The sequence below is a fragment of the Muscardinus avellanarius genome (assembly GCF_963383645.1).
Source record: "Muscardinus avellanarius genome assembly, chromosome: 16".
In the NCBI taxonomy this organism is placed as follows: Eukaryota; Metazoa; Chordata; class Mammalia; order Rodentia; family Gliridae; genus Muscardinus; species Muscardinus avellanarius.
In genome coordinates this window covers 51,790,080-51,811,946 of record NC_137802.1, presented here as the reverse complement: position 1 = coordinate 51,811,946, position 21,867 = coordinate 51,790,080, and the positions used below count along the sequence as shown (strand labels likewise).

At 49.1% G+C, this 21,867-nt stretch overlaps 1 protein-coding gene across 1 annotated transcript in view; it reads right to left on the bottom strand.

Annotated features, from left to right (window-relative positions):
- ODAD4 (outer dynein arm docking complex subunit 4) overlaps positions 1-21,407 on the bottom strand; it is a gene marked incomplete at both ends in the record, with an annotated part of 39,955 nt that extends 18,548 nt beyond the window's left edge. The window contains 7 exons of the mRNA XM_080714065.1: positions 8,274-8,481; positions 8,576-8,800; positions 13,018-13,183; positions 13,471-13,532; positions 14,212-14,362; positions 16,262-16,393; positions 21,294-21,407. Coding sequence (XP_080570191.1) covers positions 8,274-8,481; positions 8,576-8,800; positions 13,018-13,183; positions 13,471-13,532; positions 14,212-14,362; positions 16,262-16,393; positions 21,294-21,407 — 1,058 coding nt within the window. The remainder of the gene's footprint in view (positions 1-8,273; positions 8,482-8,575; positions 8,801-13,017; positions 13,184-13,470; positions 13,533-14,211; positions 14,363-16,261; positions 16,394-21,293) is intronic.
- Positions 21,408-21,867: the final 460 nt, after the last annotated feature.

Here is a 21,867-nt window from a genome sequence, read left to right as displayed (position 1 = left end):
TTATTCTTTATTTATTTTTTAGTTTTTATTTTTTGTGGTACTGGGGGTGGAACCCAGGGGCTTTTCTACCTCCGTAATATACTCCCAGACCTATTTTTTATATTTTATTTGAAACAGGGTCTCACTAAGTTGCTGAGAGCCTCACTAAGTACCTGAGGCTGGCTTCAAACCTGTGCGATCCTCCTGTCTCAGCCTCCCAAGCGCGGGGATTACAAGCATGTGCCACTACGCCTGGGTAGTTATTCTTTATTTTGAAACAGGGTCTCACTGAGTTGTGGAGTGCCTCACTATGTAACTGAGGCTGTACGCAAACCTGCGATCCTCCTGTCTCAGCCTCCCAAATGCTGGGATTACAAGCATGCGCCACCATGCCCGGCTTCTTTATTTTTTATTTGAAACAGGGTCTTGCTAGATTGCTGAGGTCTCACTAAGTTGCTGAAGCTGACCTCAAACCTGTAATCCTCCTGTCTGGGCCTCCCAAGAACTACACCTGGGGAAAAAAAAAAGCTGATGGGTGGGGTACTGGGATTGAACCCAAGGGGATTCTACCTCTAAGCTGTAACCCTAGCCCTTTTTATATTTTTTGTTTTCTGTTTTTTGTTTGAAACAGGTCTTACTCCATTGCTGAGTCTCACTAAATTGCTGAGGCTGGCTTTGATACTGCAATCCTCCTATCTCAACCTCTCCAGTACTGTTTCTTCTTTTTAGCCAGGTGTGGTGGCACACACCTGTAATCTGAGACAAGAGAATCACAGGTTTGCAACCAGCCTCAGATACTTAGTGAGGCCCTCCATAATTTATTTATTTATTTATTTATTTATTTATTTATTTATTTATTTGTCTAGGGATGGAACCCAGGAGCATTCGACCTCCGAGCTACACCTCCTGCCCTATTTTTTATTCTTTATTTTGAAACGGGGTCTCACTAAGTTGCAGGGATCTCACTAAGTAGCTGAGGCTGTCTGCAAACCACGATCCTCCCGTCTCAGCCTCCCGAATGCTGGGATTACAAGCGTGCGCCACCACGCCCGGCAGGCCCTCCATAATTTCATGACATCCTGTTTCAAAATAAATAATAAAGCCAGGCGTGGTGGCGCACGCTTGTAATCCCAGCATTCCTGAGGCTGAGACAGGAGGATCCAGATTCGCAGCCAGCCTCAGCTACTTAGTGAGGGCCTCTGCAACTTAGTGAGACCCTGTTTCAAAATAAAGAATAAGCTGGGCATGGTGGCGCACACTTGTAATCCCCGTGCTTGGGAGGCACGGATAGGAGGATCATGCAGGTTCGAAGCCAGCTGCGCACGCTGGCTTTAGGAGACCCTGTTTCCAAATAAAAATGTAAAAATAGGTCTGGGAGTGTAGCCCAGAGGAGAAGGGCTTCCAGGAACCCCAGTACCACCAATAAATAAATAAATAAATAAATAATAAAAAATAGGGCAGGGGGTGTGGCTCAGAGGTAGAATGTCCTGGGTTCCATCCCCAATACCACAAAAAGAAAGAAAGATAAGAAAGAAAGAAAAGAAAGGAAAGAAAGAAAAGGAAGGAGAGAAGAAAAAGAAATAAACAATAAAAAATAGGCCGAGTGTGGTTTCGCACGCTTGTAATCCCTTGTCCCTTTGCCTTCTTTTTTTTGGGGGGGTACTGGGGATTGAATCCAGGAATATTCTACCTCCAAGCTATACCCACAACTCTTTTTTTTTTTTTTTTTTTTTGGTGGTACTGAGAATGGAAACCAGGGGCCTTCTACCTTGGGGCTATAATCCCAGACCTATTTTATATTTTATTTGGAGACAGGGTCTCTTAAACCAGCTGAGGCTGGCTTCGAACCTGCACGATCCTCCTGTCTCAGCCTCCTAAGATCCTCCTGTCTCAGCCTCCTAAGCGTGGGGATTACAAGCGTGCGCCACCGCGCCCGGCTATATTTTTTTTTTATTTGGAAACAGGGTCTCTTAAGCCAGCAGGGCTGGCTTCGAACCTGCACGATCCTCCTGTCTCAGCCTCCCACGTTACTGGGATTACAAGAGTGCGCCACTACACTCAGCTATTTTTTTTTAAAACACGGGAAGAACTGCCTTCATTTTGCCAATTCTCTGTATATGCATATGTGTATGAGCATGTAGGTAAGTGTGCCATTATTGGAAAACTGTCCCAATATTGATTTCCAACAAAAATGCTATCAGAGTGGATGCTGTAGACACCCGGGGAGAGAGAGGGGCATTGCCTGCTCCTCCTCACACTTCCTCCTCCCTCTGTCCTCATACTTACCCATAGTAAAGTCTTTAACCCTAAACATATGTAGAGACAATTAAAAACCCTAAGATCGGCCGGGCATGGTGGCGCACGCTTGTAATCCCAGCATTCGGGAGGCTGAGACCTGGAGGATCGCGGTTCACGGACAGCCTCAGCTACTTAGAGAGGCCCTCTGCAACTCGGTGAGACCCGGTTTCAAAATAAAAAGAAAAAAAAATTAGGGCAGGGAGTATAGCTCGGAGGTCAAATGCCCCTGGGTTCCATCCTTAGACCCGCAAAAAAAAAAAAAAAAAAAAAAAATACTAAGATCACAGTGACTCTGCCTGGCGCATTTCAGAGCCATAAAGATAGCAAGAGCCGCTGCCTCGCTCCTAAACAGTACCCACGGCTCCACTGGCTGTAATTTGTGCCTCAGCACCCCCCCGCCCCCACCCCTGTTCTTTGGGGCCTGGCCTTGGTAGGGGAAAGGCAAACTCTGTGTGTTCCTTCAAAGCACCCGTAGTTGATGGGCAAACAATACAGCCCAATGTAAAAGCAAGGTAGATTAATGACCCCTGCACTTCGTAAATGCACTATCTGGAGACAAGAAGATACTACCAGCCTAAGAATCTAGTAACTTGCTCGTGGCCTTGATAATGCTGATGAGAACATACCAATAGCCGGGTGTGGTGGCGCACACTTGTCATCATGGCATTTGGGAGGCTGAGACAGGAGGATCAAGGTTCGCAGACAGCCTTCAGATGCTTAGGGAGGCACTTCAGAACTCAGTGAGGCCATTAAAAAAAAAAAAAAAAAACTAAAAAACAGGGCTGGTTAAGCAGGGAGGGTCCAGCTTCTCAGCATGGCAGCCAACCTTCCACTCCCCATGGGTCCTGGCTCCCAGCCCGGCCACACTCCCTGCAGTGCCTCAAATCCTCCATCCGCACCACCCCTCTGCCTAGGCGCCCTACTCCCTCCTGGTGCCCCTCACTGATCCCCGTCTTCTCTGAGGTCCCCACCCGCCTCTCTCCTTGGACCCTCAGCTACACCTGGCATCTGCTGCTGCCACGGCACCTCTGAGGTCAGTCTCCCCTTTCAGAGCGGGGAGTAAGATGTACAAATAAGTTCTAATATGTTAATTTATTCATATTTGTATGTAATGAGAACTAATAGCAATGAGAAGGCTTCAATCGAACGTTGCTTGAAAGCCGGGCGTGTTGTCGCACGCTTGTAATCCCCGTGCTCGGGAGGCTGAGACAGGAGGATCGCGCAGGTTCGAAGCCAGCCTCAGCTACTTAGTGAGGCTCCCAGCAACTTAGTGAGACCCTGTTTCCAAATAAAATATAAAAAAGGTCTGGGAGTATAGCCCGGAGGTAGAAAGCCCCTGGGTTCCACCCCCAGTACCACCAAAAAAAAAAAAAAAAAAACGTTGCTTGAGAGAAGTAAATGAGAGCTGGGCACTGGAGAAGCTACTTGGATGAAAAGTGGCTGATGAGTAAGGGGCTGGCTGGATGAGGGAGAAGCCCCATACAGACGGGACTGCCAGCCCGCATGGGGCGCACACATGTAATCCCAGTACTCAGGAGGCTGAGACAGGATCACAGGATTGCACCAGCCTCAGCAACTTAGAGAGACCCTGTTTCAAAACTAAAGAATAGAGCCGGCGTGGTGGCGCACGCTTGTAATCCCAGCATTCAGGAGGCTGAGATAGAGGAGGATCATGGTTCATGGCCAGCCCCAGCTACTTAGTGAGGCTCTCTGCAACTCCGTGAGACCCTACTTCAAAATAAAGAATAAAAAATAGGGCTGGAGGTGCAGCTCGGAGGTAGAATGCCCCTTGGTTCCATCCCCAGTACTGCAAAAGAAAGAAAAAAAAAAATTTCTGGGTGAGGCCTGTTTGTAGACGTTAAAAAGGAAGGGACATTCTTAAGGAACACCTCTGTTTACTTAGTCACTGGGCACACACGTATGTGCCCATTATATGGCAGGTATGGGAACAGAAGATAGCCCCTTCCAGGCAGGCATGGTGGCGCACTTCTGTAATCCCAGCACTTGGGAGGCCGAGACAGGAGCATCGCAGGTTAAGACCGGCCTCAGCAATTTCGGGAGACTCCAAGCAACCTAGTGAGACCCTGTCTCAGAACAAAACAAAAGGGCTGAGGGTGTTGGCACAGGCCTGTAAGCCAGTACTTGAAGGCTGAGACAGGATTGCAGGTTTGAGGAGAGCCTTAGCAATTTAGGGAGACCCTGTTTCAAAATGTAAAAAATAAAAAGAATGTGTGTGTGTGGGGGGGGGGTATAACTCAGAGGTAGAATGCCCTGGGTTCAATCCCTGGTACCGACAAACAAAACAAAAGGGCTGGAGTGAGCTTGGGGGTAGAGTGCCTCTGAGTTCAACTCCCAGCACCACAAAAGCAAAGAAGGAGAAGGGTGGGGAAAGAGGAGGAGGAGGAGGAAAGGGAAGAGGAGAAGGAGGAGGAGGAGGGGAGGGGGAGGAGGGGAGGAGGCGAAGGGAGGAGGGGAGGAGGGGGAAGGGAAGAGGGGAGAAGGGGGAGGGGAGGAGGAGAGAAGGGGGAGGGGAGGGAGGGAGGGAGGAGGGGAAGGAAAGAGGGGAGGAGGGGGGAGGAAGAGAGGAGGGGAAAGGGAGGAGGAGAGAGGGGGAGGGGAGGAAGGGAGGAGGGGAGGGGAAGAGGAGAGGGGGGAAGGGAGGAAGAGAGGAGGGGAAAGGGAGGAGGGGGAAGGGAGGAGGAAAGAAGGGTGAGGGGAGGAAGGGAGGAGGGGAAGAGGGGAGGAGGGGAGGGAGGAAGAGAGGAAGGGAAAGGGAGGAGGGAGAGGGGAGGAGGGGGAAGGGAAGAGAAGAGAAGGATGAGGGGAGGGAGGAGGAAGAGAAAAAAGGCCAAGTGTCAGAGGCAGGCAGGACCCCTGTGGAGCGGGGTTTCTGGATACAGAGGTAGGTGGTTGGATCCAGGCACTATCTACACACAGCTTATTTAATCCCCACGATCCGATCCTCGTCAGTCGGTGTTATTAGGCCTTCATGAGAGAGAGGAAACTGAGGAGCTGAGCAGTGTAATCAGATCCGTGCAGGTTCAAGAGGCAGAGCCAGGAATCAAAGCCAAGTCTGTCTCCAATCCTCGGTTTACTCCTCCCCTGGAATGGCCAGTGCGTGGTGCTCCTGCTCAGTGCTGTGGAGGGGTAAGAAAGCACCGAGGCCTACAATCCCAGGCACTCGGGAGGCCGAGGCAGGAGGACCGCTGGCCTGGGGAACTTCGCAAGACTTAGAAACAAAAAGGCCAAGAATGTGGCTCAGTGATAGAGTGCCTGCCTAGTGTACAAAGAAGGGGAGGAGGGAAGGAGAAAGGGGAAGAAGGAGGGAGAAAGGAACGAGGTGGATGGCATCTGGGGCTAGGCTAATTATAAAGGAGAGGTCAGCTGGGTGTGGAGGCACATGCTTGTAATTAAAGCCAGCCCCAGCTACTCAGTGAGGCTCTCAGCAACTTAGTGAGACCCCGTTTCCAAATAAAATATAAAATAGGTATGGGAGTGTAGCCGGAGGTAGAAGGGTTCCATCCCCAATACCACCGAAAGAAAGAAAGAGAGAAAGAAGAAAGAAAGAGAAATAGAAGCTGGAGGTGGTGGTACACACTTGTAATCCCAGCATTTGGGAGGCTGAGACAGGTTCATGGACAGTCTCAGCTACTTAGTGAGATCCTTTAATACAAAAAAAAAAAAGAAAAAAGAAAAAAAAGAGCTGGGGGTGGAGCTCAGAGGTAGAATGTCCCTGGGTTCCATGCCCAGTACCACACGCACACATGCACGCACGCACGCACGCACACACGCAGGTGAGGGCAGAAAGTGGAAGTGCTGGGGCCCGGAGGCTGTGCAGGAGTGGCTTTGGAAAGGGCCTTGAGTGCCGACTGCAGGGCAGGAAAGGAGAGCAGTAGATAAAGGGCAGATCTTTGGAGATCTGTGGGAGCAGCGGGAGACAGGCAGCTGGGCAGGGAGAGCGGCAGCAGCCGAGGGCTGGGCGGCGGTGGGATACGGGAGACCGAGAGGGGCTCAGAATCGAGGGGTAGGTAGAAACTTGGCCGGGAAGGCAAGAGTGACTCCAAAAGCGAGGGCCAAGACACCCAGAAAGGCTCCCTGCTCAGCAAGCCCTCTGTCTTGAGCACTGCTCATCTGGGGGAAGAGTCAGTACTGTTAGTAGCAAGATGGTAGCTAGGCACTCTTCCAGGGCTTTTGTCTTTGTTTTGGCCGTGGTGGGGAGGGAACCCAGGGCCTTGCTCGCAACCACCACGGGGCCATTCCCCAGCCTCGGGTCCCAACCATCCTCCCTGCGCTGAGGGACTCGCCCAGGGTCCCAGGCTGGGTGACAGGAATTCCCAAGCCCAGGTGTCTGGCTTATGAGACCCTGTGTGGTCTCCCCCTTGTCTACTTTGTCCAGCCTCCTCTAGAACCTTCCTTGACCTTCTGGCAATGCTCTGTGCCTAGCTGCCTTAAGCTTCCTATTGCCTCAGGCCTTCCTGCTGGCTGGGTGTGTTCCCTACGCAGTCCTCTAGAAGGCATTTCTCATATGGGTGGATCCCATGTTTTAGCTTCAAGGCACTTACCACAGCTGCAATTAAGCAGCGATGTGACTTCTTCCTCTTTCTTTCTTTCTTTCTTTCTTTCTTTCTTTCTTTCTTTTTTAGATACTGGGGATGGTACCCAGTGGCATTCTATCTCCATCCTATTTTTTATTCTTTATTTTGGAACAGGGTCTCACTGAGTTGCAAAAGGCCTCACTAACTAGCTAAGGCTGGCTATGAACCGTGATCCTCCTGCTTTTTTTTTTTTTTTTTTTTTTTTGTATAGGGGATTGAACCCAGAGACATTCTACCTCTGAGCTAAACCCCTAGTCCTATTTTTTTATTTTTTTTTATTTTTTTTTTATTTTTGGAATGGAACCCAGGGGCTTTCTACCTCCGGGCTACACTCCCAGACCTATTTTATATTTTATTTGGAAACAGGGTCTCACTAAGTTGCTGAGAGCCTCACTAAGTATCTGAGGCTAGCGTTGAATCTGCACAATCCTCCTGTCTCAGCTTCCCAACCGCGGGGATTACACGCGTGCGCCACCACGCCCAGTTTCCCTAGCCCTATTTTTAATTTAATTTAATTTTTATTTTTTGTGGCACTGGAGATTGAACCCAGAAGCATTATACCTCTGAGCTACACCCTCATTCCCATTTTATTTTTATTTAGAAACAGGGTGTCACTAGGTTGATGAGAGTCTCACTCCTTGCTGAGGCTGTCCGCAAACCTGCGATCCTCCTGTCTCAGCCTCCCAAGCACTAGGATTATAGGTGTGTGCCACCATACCCTGCTGCTATGTTACTTTCTGAGTGACATCTGCAAGAAAGCAATCCCTGTGTCTGGTCACTGCTCTGTCCCCAATGCTAGCAGTATCTGGCATGTCTGAGCCTTGATACATGCTTGTCAAAAGGACAAAAGAATAAAAATATCCTTGAGAGCTGGGAGTGGTGGCACATGCTTATAATCCCAACATTTGTGAGGCTGAGACCGGAGGATTGCGGTTCATGGACAGCTTCAGTTACTTAGGCCCTCCGCAATTTAGTGAGACCCTATTTCTTTTTTTTTTTTTTTTTTTTTTTTTTTTTTTGGTGGTACTGGGGTTCCTGGAAGCCCTTCTTCCTCCGGGCTACACTCCCAGACCTATTTTATATTTTTGAAACAGGGTCTCTTAGGCCAGCACAGCTGGCTTCGAACCTGCGCGATCCTCCTGTCTCCGCCTCCCAAGCGCGGGGATTACAAGCGTGCGCCACCACGCCCGGCGTGAGACCCTATTTCAAAAAATAAAGAATAAAAAGTAGGGTAGGGGGTGTAGCTCGGAGGTCGAATGCCCCTGGGTTCCATCCCCAGACCCGCAAAAAAAAAAAAAAAAAAAAAAAAAGTACTGGGAGCTAAGTGAAGCCACACAGCCCTGGGCGGTGGGGGACCCCTCTCCTGGGCAGCCCCAGGCCTGGGCTCCCCGCCGCACTCACTATTCCTTGGCAATCTCCAGGTCCTTTCTGTGGCTCTGCAGGGCGGCCACCATCTGCCCCAGTTCGATCTGGGCGTTCCCGATGCAGCTGTACAAGTTCCCGACCAGCTCGTCCTTGTTGGGCACCTCGTCTTTGTCCCACTCCAGGACCTTCTTCAGCACCTTCTCGGCTTTCTGAAGGCTCCCCTCGGCGCTGCCGCTGGTCAGCACTGGAACACAGGGGCCACGTGGGGGCAAGGGCGGCCCCCCGGCGGCCCCCCGCGGGCCGGCCCGCGCCCTGCGCCCCCCGAGAAGGTCACCCACGCATGTCGATGTCCTCCAGGCTCTTGAGGATGTAGCGCGCCGTCTGCGAAGGCCGGCGCTTGCGGTCCCGCAGCCACCTCTCCTGCATCAGCCTCCGGTCCCGCTCCCGGGCGTAGATGGGCTTCTGCTGCCTCCAGAAGTCGCTCCGCGTGTCCAGGTAGTTGATGCCGGTCATGATGAGGTCCTCCACGGTCAGGCCGCCCTTGATGGTGCCTTTGATGAGGTCTGTGGGGACGCCGCAAGAGGCGGGAGGGAAGGGTGTCCAAGGGAGCCCCCCCTCCAGGCCCGCAGCACGCAGCCCTCTGTGAGGGGACCCTGCCTTCGGGGGAGCAGGTAGGAAGTGGGAGCACGTGGCAGCAGAGTCTAGCCAGGCCAAGGACCCCCCTTTCAGGCGCCCTATGGCCCTTCCAGCAGAAGGGGCACTGTGGACAACTCTCAGAGAAGCCCCCACCAGCCTCTTGTTGTGTTCTCAGAGGAGTCAAAAATACAACCTGGGCCTGGCTGGTGGCACACTCCTGTAATCCCAGTACTTGGGAGGCTGAGACCGGAGAATCGCAAGTTCTTCTAAACACGTCTCAGCAACTTAGGGAGATCCTATTTCCAAATAAAACAAAAATAGGGCTGGGGTATAACTTGGAGGTAGAACACCCCTTGGTTCAATCCCCAGCACAAGAAAGGAAAGAAAGAAAGAAAGAAAGAAAGAAAGAAAGAGAGAGAGAGAGAGAGAGAGAGAGAGAACCTGACTTCAGTTGCCAATGCCAAGTGATCCCCATGTGGCATGCCCGTGCATGCTGGGAGCTGGAGGGGTGTGCCCAAGTCCTGTCCTGCCCACTGCCTGGCCAGAGAGCTTAGGGCTGGCTGCACGCTGCAAGGCCTCTGGGGTAATGCGGCCACCTCGTCCCTCTGCAGCAGGTCCTCTGCGGCGTGGGAGCCTTCAGGACTTTCCCAAGGAGATATGCCAGCAGCAGCGAAGCAGCCTGTGCACCCAGGCTCTGCAGCGAACCCTGCAGTTGACCTTGGGAAGCTAGTTCTGGAGAAAAGGCATTTGCTTCAAGGGTGATCCCTGCTCATGCTTATCAGGTAGCAGCAAAGCTCCCAGTCCCAAGTATATGTAAGACATTCATTTCAGGACTCTACGTCCTGTGTCTGTCTGCACAGCACAGTGGAAAGAGTGCTGGACTACCTAGCTGGGCATGTTGATGCACACCTGGAATCCCAGTAAGTGGGAGGCTGAGATGGGAGGATGGTAGGTTGGAGGCCAACCGCAGGTACTTAGGGAGACCCTCAACAACTTAGTGAGACCCTATTTCAAAATAAGAAATTAAGATCCAGGCGTGGTGGTGCACACTGGTAATCCCAGCATTCGGGAGGCTCAGACTGGAGGATCGCCGTTCGTGGACAGCCTCAGCTACTTAGTGAGGCCCTCCGCGGCTTAATAACACTCCGTTTCAAAATAAAGAATAAAAAATAGGGCAGGGGGTGTAGCTCAGAGGTTGAATGCCCCTGGGTTCCATCCCCAGACCAAAAAAAAAAAAAAAGAAAAGAAAAAGAAAAAGAAAAAGAAAAAGAAAAAAAAAGAAATTAAGAGGGCTGGGAAGCGGGGCATGGTGGCACACACTTGTAAGCCCAGCATTTGGGAGGCTGAGACAGGAGGATCACAGTTTGCAGACAGCCTCAGCAACTTAGTGAGGCCGACTGCAATGCAGGGAGACCCTGTTTCAAAATAAAGGATAAAAAATAGAGCTGAAGGTATAGCTCAGAGGTGAATGCCCCTGGGTTCCATCCGCAAAAAAAAAAAAATTAAAAAAAAAAGGGCTGGGGCCATAACTTAGAGGTAAAATGTCTGCGTTTAATCCCTGGTGCAGAAAAAAAAATATCACACTGGGGTTCTGGTGTTGATCCCACCACTAACTTGCTTATCACCTTGGAAGTTACTCTCAATTAAATACACTGTTTTTTTTGTTTTTGTTTTTGTTTTTTTTTTTGTGTGTGTGTGTCTGGGTATGGAACCCAGGGGCATTCGACCTCCAAACTACACCTCCTGCCCATTTTTTTTTTTTTTTTTTTTTTTTTTTTTGCGGGTCTGGGGATGGAACCCAGGGGCATTCGACCTCCGAGCTACACCCCCTGACCTTTATTTTATTCTTTACTTTGAAACCGGGTCTCACTGAGTTGCAAGGGCCTAAGTAGCTGAGGCTGCCCATGAACTGCGATCCTCTGGTCTCAGCCTCCCAAGTGCTGGGATTACAAGTGTACGCCACCATGCCCGGCTTTTATTCTTTATTTTGAAACAGGGTCTCACTAAGTTGCAAAGGGCCGCGCGAACCTCGATCCTCTGGTGCCTGCCTCCCAAGTACTGGGATTACAAGTTTACAAGCATGCACCACCATGCCTAGCCCAAATTGTTTCTTTATCTATGAAAGGATGGGTTCAACCAGATGATGTTTCAAAATATTATGGTACTGCTGGGGTGTGGTGGCACATCCTTGTAATCCCAGCATTCAGGAGGCGGAGACAGGAGGATCATGGTTTGCGGACAGCTTCAGCCACTTGGTGAGGTCCTTCACAACTCATTGAGACCCTGTTTCAAAAAATAAGACTGCCGGGCATTCGCGCACGCTTGTAATCCCCACGCTTGGGAGGTGGAGACAGGAGGATCGCGCAGGTTCAAAGCCAGGCGCAGGTTCGAAGCCAGCCTTGCTGGCTTAAGAGACCCTGTTTCCAAATAAAATATATGTAAAGCTGGGAGTGGTGGCGCACGCTTGTAATCCCCGCACTTGGGAGGCAGAGACAGGAGGATCGCGCAGGTTCGAAGCCAGACGCGCGTGCTGGCTTAGGAGACCCTGTTTCCAAACAAAAATATAAAAAATAGGTCTGGGAGTGTAGCCCAGAGGTAGAAGGGCTTCCAGGAACCCCAGTACCACCAAAAAAAAAAAAAAAATATATATATATATATATATTTTTTTTTTTTTTAATATATACACATACACACACACACACACTGCCGGGTGTGGTGGCACATCCTTGTATAAATAGATCTGGGAGTGTAGCTCGGAGGTAGAAGGGTTCCATCCGCAGTACCACCAAAAAAATAAATAAATAAAAATAAATAAATAAAAGACTAATGCCGGGCATGGTGGTGCATGCTTGTAATCCCAGCGCTTGAGAGGCTGAGCCAGGAGGCTCACATAAGTTCTAAACCAGCCTTGGCTACTTAGTGAGGCTCTCAGCAACTTAGTGAGTATAAATAAAGTACAAATAAAGTATAAAAAAACAGGTCTGGGAGTATAGCCCGGAGGTAGAAAAGCCCTGGGGTTCCACCCCCAGTACCATAAATAAATAAATAAATAAATAAATAAATAAATGGCTTAAAAATAGGGCTGGGGGTGTAGCTCAGAGGTTCAATGCCCCTGTTCCATCCCCAGTACCGCAAAAAAAAAAAAAAAAAAAAAAGTTATAGTACTAATATGTTTAGATTCAAGCACCTGTCTACTAGGTTCCTTTGCCCACCGTACAAACCAAAAGCCTAGGGAATGGGGCTTCAGGGACTATGGTGGGTGTTACGGTTTGGATACAGACTGTCCCCTAAGGCTCAGGTGTCACAGGCTTATTCCCAGGCTGACAGTACTATTAGGAGGTGATGGAGCCTTTAGGAGGTGGAGCTTAGTGGAAGAAAGGTCACTGGGGACATGCTCTTGAAGAGGATGTTGGAACTTTGTTCCTTCTCTCATTCTTTGCCTCCAGCTGCTCTACTGTGCACTCCCTGCCATGACCTTCTGCCTCACCATAAGCCTCCAAACAGGGGACAACTGGCCAGGACCAGGAACCTCCAGAACTGTGAGCCAAAATAAACCTTTCCTTTTCATAAGTTGATTATCTCAGGTATTTTGTCACAGCAACAGAAAGCTGTCTGAGACAGTGGTAAAGGAGCCCAAATCTCCCTCATTCCTTCCCAGGATACCATTGTAGTTAAGTACACTGGCTCTGAAATTGGACTTCCTGGGTTCAAATATTGGCCATCTCTGCTGGGTGTGGTGGTACATGCTTGTAATCCCAGCATTCGGGAGGCTGCAACCGGAGGATCGCGGTTCACGGAGAGCCTCAGCTACTTAGTGAGGCCCTTCGCAACTTAGTGAGACCCTGTTTCAAGATCAAGAATAAAAATAGGAAATAGGGCAGGGGGTGTAGCTCGGAGGTCGAATGCCCCTGGGTTCCATCCCCAGACCCACAAAACAAAACAAAAATATATGAGCCATCTCATTGCCTTGGCTCTGTGTGACTGTGGTTTCCTTATCTGTAAAAATAAGAATGCTAATAAAACCAGTGTGCAGGTATATGGCAGCTAATACGGCACGGCAGGCTCTGACTCTGGGTCTTGCATTAAACATCCACCCCAGGTTTCCTTTGCCCCAAGTCTCCATTGCCAAGAAAGGGTCCGCAACCTTCGTCCAGCAGGAGCTTCTCCAGGTACTCCTTGTCCACATAGAGCTCCCCCAGCAGCTGGCGGACGGTCTTCTCACTCTTCATCGAGCACCTCCGCTTTGACTCTCTCTTGGCATGATGTACGAGTTGCTTTATGGGATGAGGCTTCTGCTGGGCTTTCATACTCTGGGAAAACGGAGAACACCCACCAGAGCCTCAGCACAGAGCACGGGATACCCAACCGTGGCCCCAGAGTCTGTGACTCCACATTCCTCCTTCTCCAGGAGCTCTCTGTGGGCTGAGAACCATGGATTGTGCCCAGTCGGGCAGCAGCTAGACTCCCAAGACCCCTCTGGAGCTGGGGCAGAATCCCATGGCTGCCATGATGGGCAGGAGCTGATCCTTCCCAGGCGGGAGGGCCACTAAGACCTGTGTTTCTCCAGCACACCTGGACTTGGAACCAGAAACCTTACCTCAGCCTGCTTGCTTAAGAAGGACAGGTCCCCTTTGTTCTCCAGCTTAATTGAAGAAGGACCTGCAAGGACAGAGCTGGCGCTAGGTCGGCCAAGCTTGACAGGCATGACCTATCACATATTTTTATGTGGAAATGGCTGTCTTTGGCAGGGGGATAGTGGAGGCCGGGACAAAGCAGGCTTTGAGCCAGCCTAGCAGGAACGTGGTGCTGGCTGCTAGGTACAACCCTCTTCTGGGAGCCAGACAGCCCTCACCAGCTCAAGGCCATGGCAGTCAGATTTCCAAACAAAGAGTGGCCTGGGTGCAGGGGAAACCGTCCCGTGCGGTCCCACACCCTGCTGCCCACAGCACAGGCTCACACCGGCTGCCCTCCTTCTGCTACTGAGCTGAGGGGCAAAATCTGGCCCTTGGTACATATGTGACGGCCAGGAAGTAAGGGCCTGGGGAAGGTTGGACTCTGGACCCCGTTCCATCCCTATGGCTCCAGGCTAACCATAGGCCTGCTTCAAATCAGCCCTTCAAACATGGCTTTGAGGAAGATCAGACACGTGGCACTCAGTACCATGGATCGGGGACTGGTCCTCCCAGGAGACAGTGTCTAATCCTCGACAAGAGCTGACGCCTAGAATGGATGCCCCGTGAGCCTGGTGTAGTGCTCACCCAGCGTGCCTCAGGCCTTTCTTTAGCCCTAAGGATCCCAAGAGCCTTCTGGATAAGGCAGAGGCCCCGTGGCCACTCACTTCCCACGGAGTTGTTGATGGCTTCTTGGGCTTTCTGAATTCCAACTTTGAATTCCCGATCAGGCCGCAGCTTATAGCCTCGATGATAGAACACCAAGGCAAACTCAAAGTCTCCCATGGTGTACAGTGTCTCAGCCTTTTGTAAAATCCCCTGGAATGAGAGAAAGTCAAACTAAGGAGGACAGGCAAGACCTTACAGGACTCAGGTGTGGTAGAACAGAAGGGCCCTGGGTGCAGGGTCAAGGTTAGAACAAAGGGAGCAGAGCCGGGAGTGGTATTGACCTGGGAAGCCGAGACAGGAGGATCACAGGTTCCAGGCCAGCCTTGGCAGCTTATCGAGGCCCTTTGCAACTTAGTGAGACTCTGTTTCCAAGTAAGAATTAAAATCGGGCTGGGGTTATAACATGGAGGTAGAATACCTCTGGGTTCAATTCTCAGTATATAAATTAATTAATTAATTAATAGATAGATAGATAAATAAATAAATGGAGCCGGCAAGTGATCTGTGAAGAGAACAAACGCCAGGCAGGCTGGCTGACTATCCCACTGAGAGACAGACAGACAGACTAGGGATTGAACCTAGGGGCATCATACCACTGAATTACACTCCATCCTTCTTTTCTTTTCTTTCTTTTTTTTTTTTTTTTTTGTGTGTGTGGTGCTGGTGATTGAATCCAGGGGCATTCTACCTCCAATCTACACACCAATCTGATTTTTCAGTCTTTATTTTGAAACAGGGTCTCACTACGTTGCGGAGTGCCACAAACCCGGATCCTCCTGTCTCAGCCTCTCAAGTACTGAGATTACAAGTGCGCACCAACCCATCTCTATTTTCTTTTACTTTTTTATTTATTTTTTATTTTATTTTACTTTATTTTTGTGGTACTGGGGATGGAACCCAGGGGCATTGTACCTCAGAGCTACAACCCCCAGCCCTAGTTTTTGGTATTTTTATTTTCTGAAACAGGGTTTTGAGCCGGGTGTGGTGGCGCACGCTTGTAATCCCCGTGCTTGGGAGGCTGAGACAGGAGGATCACACGTGTTCGAAGCCAGCCTCAGCTATTTAGTGAGGCTCTCAGCAACTTAGTGAGATCCTGTTTCCAAATAAAATATAAAAAAGGTTTGGGAGTATAGCCTGGAGGTAGAAAGCCTCTGGGTTCTACCCCCAGTACCACCAAAAAATAAAAATAAAAAAAATAGAAAGAAACAGGGTTTTACTGAGTTGCAAAGGGCCTTGCTAAATAGCTGGTGGTGGTACTGGGGATGAAACCCAGGGGTATTCTACCTCTGAGCTATACCCCCAGCCCTATTTTTTATTCTTTATTTTGAAACCAGGTCTCACTGAGTTGCAAAGGGCTTCACTAAGTAGCAGAGGCTGTCCACGAGGCTGTCTGCAAACTGTGATCCTCCTGTCTGAGCCTCCTGAATGCTGGGATTACAAGTGTGCACCAGCACGCCTGGCTCCTATTCAGCTGGGCTGGTGGTACATGCCTGTAATACCAGTACTTGGGAGGCTGAAACAGGAGGATCAAGACAGGAGGACTGCAGATTTGAGAACAGCCTCAATAAGTAGTGAGACTCTCATCTACCTACCAAGACCCTATTTCCAAACAAAAAAATAAAAGAGGGCTGAGGTGTAGCCTAAGGTAGAATGCCTCCTGGGATCCATCCCCAGTACCACAAGAAGAAAAAAAAAAAAAAAAAAGAAAAGAAAAGGTAAGAAACAGGATCTCGCTAAGCTGCAGAAGTCCTCACTAAATTGCTGAGGCTGGCCACAACCCTGTGATCCTTCTGTTTCAGCCTCCCAAGTACTGGGATTACTATGCTTGGCTACTATTTTTTTTTTTTTTTTCATTTTGAAACAGCGATAAACCCCCCCCCCCAGCCCTATATTATTTTGCCTCTTGCCAAGTTGCTGAGGCTAGCCTTGAACCTGCTTTTTACCTATCCCAGCTCTGATTCTTCAACTACTGGCAACCAAAGGCTGCTGCAGGTGACAGCGGTGAAGACAAGACCAAGTGCACCCCCAAGCCCCAAGCCCCGCAGTCACCTTGCAGAAGGTTGGGTCGCTCTGGAGCGAGGCCTCGGCGTCCTTCAGGGATTTCTCCAAGTCTCCCAACTTCAGGTAGCACTTGGAGCGGGCAACCAGGCAGTTCTTGTCTCCATTCTGAAGGTGAAGAGCCTGAGAAAGGATGTACTCAGGTTGCCAGGCACCAGGAAGAACAAGGCAGCAGCTGGACTAGAAAGGGCAGCCCGAACCTCCCATGGAGCTTCAAGGGGGAAGGGGGCTCTCGGGCCAGCCAGCAGCCCCAGTCTCACCAGACCCAAGCAGCCCAGCGCCAACCTTTGTTCATCAGTCAACTTGGGCACAGTGACCTCTACGTGGCTTATCTTGAACAAAACTGAATTGCAGCTATTGTGGAAGCCACTGGTAGAGATGTGGGCCCTCTGTTAATATACTTTCTGACGATATTTATAATCCTGTTAGTCCAATTAGGTGAGCAGAACCTCAGGATATTTTATGCAGGCCAAATGCAACCACGAATCTAAAATGACTGCAAAAGCCTGGCGTGGTGGTGCACGCTTGTAATCCCAGCATTTGGGAGGCTGAGACTGGAGGAGCGTGGTTCACGGACAGCCTCAGCTACTTAGTGAGGCCCTTTGCAACTTAGTGAGACCCTTTTTCAGAATAAAGAATAAAAAATAGGGCAGGGGGTGTAGCTCGGTGCTCAAATGCCCCTGGGTTCCACCTCCAGGGCTGCAAAATATTCTCAAAACAAATTTCAAAGTCTAAAGCAGAGCCAAGTGTGGTGGCGCATGCTTGTAATCCCAGTACTTGGGAGGCTGAGACAGGAGGTTTGCAAATTCACAGGCAGACTCAGTGAAATTTAGTGAGGACCTCCACAACTTAATGAGACTCTGTTTCAAACTAAAAAAAAAAATTGTAGCCAGGCATGGTGGCGCACGCTTGTAATCCCAGCATTCCGGAGGCTGACACCGGAGGATCGCAGTTTGCAGAAAGCCTCAGCTACTTAGTGAGGCACTCCGTAACTTAGTGAGACCCTGTTTCAAAATAAAGAATAAAAAATAGGGCAGGGAGTGTAGCTCAGAGGTCGAATGTCTCTGGGTTCCATCCCCATACCTACACACACAAAAAAAAAATTGTAATCCCAGCACTTGGGAGGCTGAGAAAGGAGGATTGCACAGGTTCGAAGCCAGCCTCAGATACTTAGTGAGGCTCTCAGCAATTTAGTGAGACCCTATTTCCAAATAAAGTACAAAATAGGTCTGGGAGTATAGCCCTGGGGTAGAAAAAGCCTCTGGGTTCCATCCTTAGTACCACCAAAAGAGAAAGAAAAAAAAAAGAAAAAAAAATAAGCTGGGGGTGGTGGCACACGCTTGTAATCTCAGCATTTGGGAGGCTGAGATAGGAGGATCACAGGTTCTCAGCCAGGATCAGCTACATAGTGAGGCCCTCCACAACTTAGTGAGACCTTGTTTCAAAATAAAGAATGAAGCCGGGCATGGTGGCGCACGCTTGTAATCCCAGCATTAGGGAGGCTGAGACCTGGAGGATCACGGTTCGAGGACAGCCTCAGCTACTTAGTGAGGCCCTCTGCAACTCAGTGAGACCTGGTTTCAAAATAAAGAATAAAAATTAGGGCAGGGGGTGTAGCTCGGATGTCAAATGCCCCTGGGTTCCATCCCCAGACCCACAAAATAAATAAATAAATAAATAAATAAATAAATAATGAAAAACAGGGCTTGGAGGTAGAATGCCCCTGGGTTCCGTCCCCAGTACTGGAAAAAAAAAAAAAAGACTAAGCAGGTTAAGGCGAACAAAATGGATTTTAGCACAATTTGAAAAGATAACTTGGGCCCCTCTCTCTCTCCATCTCTCTCTCTCTCTCTCCCCCTTTCCCCTGCAGTACTAGGGATAGAACCTAGGCTCTCACATCTCTACCACTGAGGTTTATCCCTAGTCTTTTTTTTTTTTTTTTGTGGTACTGGGGATGAAACCCAGAGGCATTCTTCCTCCAAGCTACACTCCTAGCCCAGTTTTTTTATTCTTTATTTTATTTATTTATTATTATTTATTTATTTATTTATTTATCATTTTTTATTTTTGGTGGTACTGGGGTTCCTGGAAGCCCTTCTACCTCCGGGCTACACTCCCAGACCTATTTTATATTTTTGAAACAGGGTCTCTTACGCCAGCGTGGCTGGCTTCGAACCTGCGCGATCCTCCTGTCTCCGCCTCCCAAGTGAAGAGATTACAAGCGTGTGCCACCACGCCCAGCTTTTTTTTTTTTTAAAAAAAAAACAGGGTCTTGACAAGTTACCAGAGGATGACTTTGAACCTGTAATCCTCCTGTTTCACCCTCAAGTGCTGGGATTACAGGTGTGCCACGCATTTGTGTCTTCTGTTTGAGATCATTATTGTAGGCCGTGGTATGTTGTCATTTTTAAAACATCAGATTGTATCCACTCCTTTCTAAGACCTTCCTGTTCTTCTAAGAAGAGGAAATAGCTACTGTCTTTCCTGGAATTAGACAGAGGTAGGATAGGAGAAATAAAAGCTGTAGAAAGGAGACAGGAAAGGAAGGGGAGACTGTAGCTTTAAATCTTAAAAACTCACCTGGGCATAGGAGGGCATGTCTGTAATCTCAGTACTTGGGAGGCTGACACAGAAGGATCCAAGGTTCGAATCCAGCCTCAGAAACTTAGTAAGACCCTGTTTCAAACTAAAATAAATAAGTAAATAACATAAAAAATAGAGCCAGAGGTGTGGCTTGGAGGTAGAATACTCCAGTACCTACCCCACACAAAGCTAAAAACTTCATGATGGTCCTTATCTTCCCCCTACAGGATCTGTTTTCATTAGGCAAACATCCCTAAAAGGCTTTCACCTTTAATCCAAAAGGTCCATTTCCTCACAAGACCCAAAGTTTCTATTTATTTATTTTATTTATTTATTTTTTTGTGGTACTGGGGATTGAACCCAGAGGCATTCTAGGGTCAAGCTACACCCTCAGCCTGATTTGATTTCCATTTGAAAAAAGCATCTTACTAGGTTGATGAGACTCTCACTACTTGCTGAGGCTATCCTTGAACCTGTGATTCTCCTGTCTCAGCCTTCCAAGTAAAAGATTACTGGCATGCACCACCACCAGGCCTGGCCCTAAAGTTTCTAAAATGTTTGGTAAACAAAGGATCCCTAAGTTGTGCTCATTATTTATATATCCAGTTAATTGTCTTGATTGATAAGGAATGTCTAGAGGAAAATTTGTAAAAGAACAAGGACACTCAAGCCCAGACACCACCCATCAATCAGATGTCAGGAACCCGAGGATTCTGAGGAAAATCAGACTTCCATCCCTGCCCTGTGCCCCTACCCACCCCCTCATGCGGGTCTCCTACACAAGAAGAGCTGTGAAATTCCAAATGTGTCTCGCTTTTACTTTGGAGGTATCCCACATTCTCTCTTGAATGTATATTTTTTATTTCCCGAAATAAGCCTCTTTGTCTCTGATTGGCGTGTGCTGAACTTCTTTTCCTTCAGGTAAGCCAAAGACTCTGGACATCCTGAGTTGAGGAACTGACCCTTCTCCCATGACAAGACCACTTCTCATGCAAGGTTACCTACCCTTGGGGCCATGTTTTCTCTCTGCCTGGGCTTCTCCAGAATGGAACATGTTCCAGCAAGAGAAACATGGGTGGAGGCAGGGCTCCCAAACTCAACTGTTCACCCATCAAATTATTTCTAGTTTTAGGATATGGTATGTATGTATGTATGTATGTATGTATGTATGTATGTATGTATTTTTGCAGGTCTGGGGATGGAACCTAGGGGCATTCGACCTCCAAGCTACACCCCCTGCCCTCTTTTTTATTCTTTATTTTGAAACAGGGTTTCACTGAGTTGTGGAGGGCCTCACTAAGTAGCTGAGGCTGTCAGTGAACCAGGATCCTCTGGTCTCAGCCTCCTGAATGCTGGGATTACAAGTGTGTGCCACCACGCCCTGCTCTGTGGTTGATATTTAAAAGGGACAAAAGACTGGGGAGTCAAGAAGCTGGACTTTCGTGGAAGCCTCAGGGTGGGTTAGAGGGCTATTCTACCACTCTGTTTGCGATAAGAAGTGGGCCATCAGCTGAGGTGTATCTCAAGGATGGATCACGTGCCTAGCATGCTTGAGGACCTGGTTTCCAATCTTAGCACTGCAGGGGCTCAAGGGAAGAAGCACGCTAACTGTTATAAGAACATCTTCCAGTTTTGCCAAGGGAACAGCATGGTGGTTAAGGCCTCAGTATGGAGCCTTGAGTGCCTGCCTTTGGATCCTTATTCTGCCACTTGCTACTGCTGTGACCTTGGACGTGTTGCTTAATTTCTGTATTAGTTTCCTCATTTACAAAATGGTGTAATAACAGTACCTCCCTCATAGGCGTGTTCTGTGCTTAGCAGTGAGCCTGGCCTCCTGAAACAGCACCCAATCCCTTTAGGGTATAGTGGCGCAACTTATACTAAGGTTATTATAATAATGCTAACCATTTACTGACCATCTCCTTTCCCTAAGCAACTGCGTGCCTGAAACTTCACCGCTAAAAAAAAATCTAAGTCTCCGGCCAAAGATGGGAAATTGAGGCTCTGCTCTGTGACAGGTCAGTTAATCATGAGACATTTAAGTAAAAGTAAAGGGACGGGTTCTCCAGAGGAACTGGTCGCAAATGACCAAGCACTAGGTTTATCTGGGATAGTGTTGTATTAATCAGCAATCAGTGAATAGAAGACACGAACAAGATCCTTCAGGCATCATCATTATCAGGAATTTGAAAGTGGTGTTAGGGTAGGCATGGTGGTGTATGCCGGTAATTCCAGTACTTGAAAGGCTGGAACAGGACGATCGCAGGTTCGAGGACAGCCTCAGCAATCTAGCGAGACCGGGTTTCAAAATAAAAAAATAAATAAAATAGGAGTTGTAGCTCAGAGGTAAAACGCCCCTGGGTTCAATCCTCAGTACCAAAAAAAAAAAAAAAAAAAAAAAGTGGTGATGGGTGATGGATAGGTTCTAAGCTTGACTCACGTTGCTGAAGCTCTGGGCGGCTTTAGAGAATTCCCCGCAAAGATAGAGGCGCTCGCCCTCCGCCATGTAAGAAGGAAAGGTGCTTCGCAAGCGCTCAGGTTCGGGGTCCGCCATGGTGACGGGATCTGGAGATCTGGAGACGCTGAAGCAGAGAAAGGGAGCAAAGGAAGCTGCAGAACCTTAGTTTGCTTTGTGGAAGCATCGTCTCCTAGCAACCGGGAGACAGTGGACTGACTTCCGGTCCCGCCCCTGGTAACGCGGTGCCTGGGTTCCGGGTACGCCCTCCGCGACTTGCGCATGCGCCTCACGGTCGCGCCGGGCACCCGGCGGACAAGTGGCGAGCGCGTGGTTCGCGCCTGGCGCGAGGCAGCGCCGCCGAGTGATCGCTGTTGCACGCTCCACTGGTTCTCTCCCGAGTTGACACGTGGAAAGCCTCCTGGGGAAGGCAGCCAAGGAAACAAGGGAGTTGGAGGCAGAATTCCAAGTAAGGATTAGGCATACGCGTCCCGTGTGCCAACAGGGAGTGATAGTTTTGGACTTGGAGTCAGGATGACTTGGGCTGCCTTCCATCTGG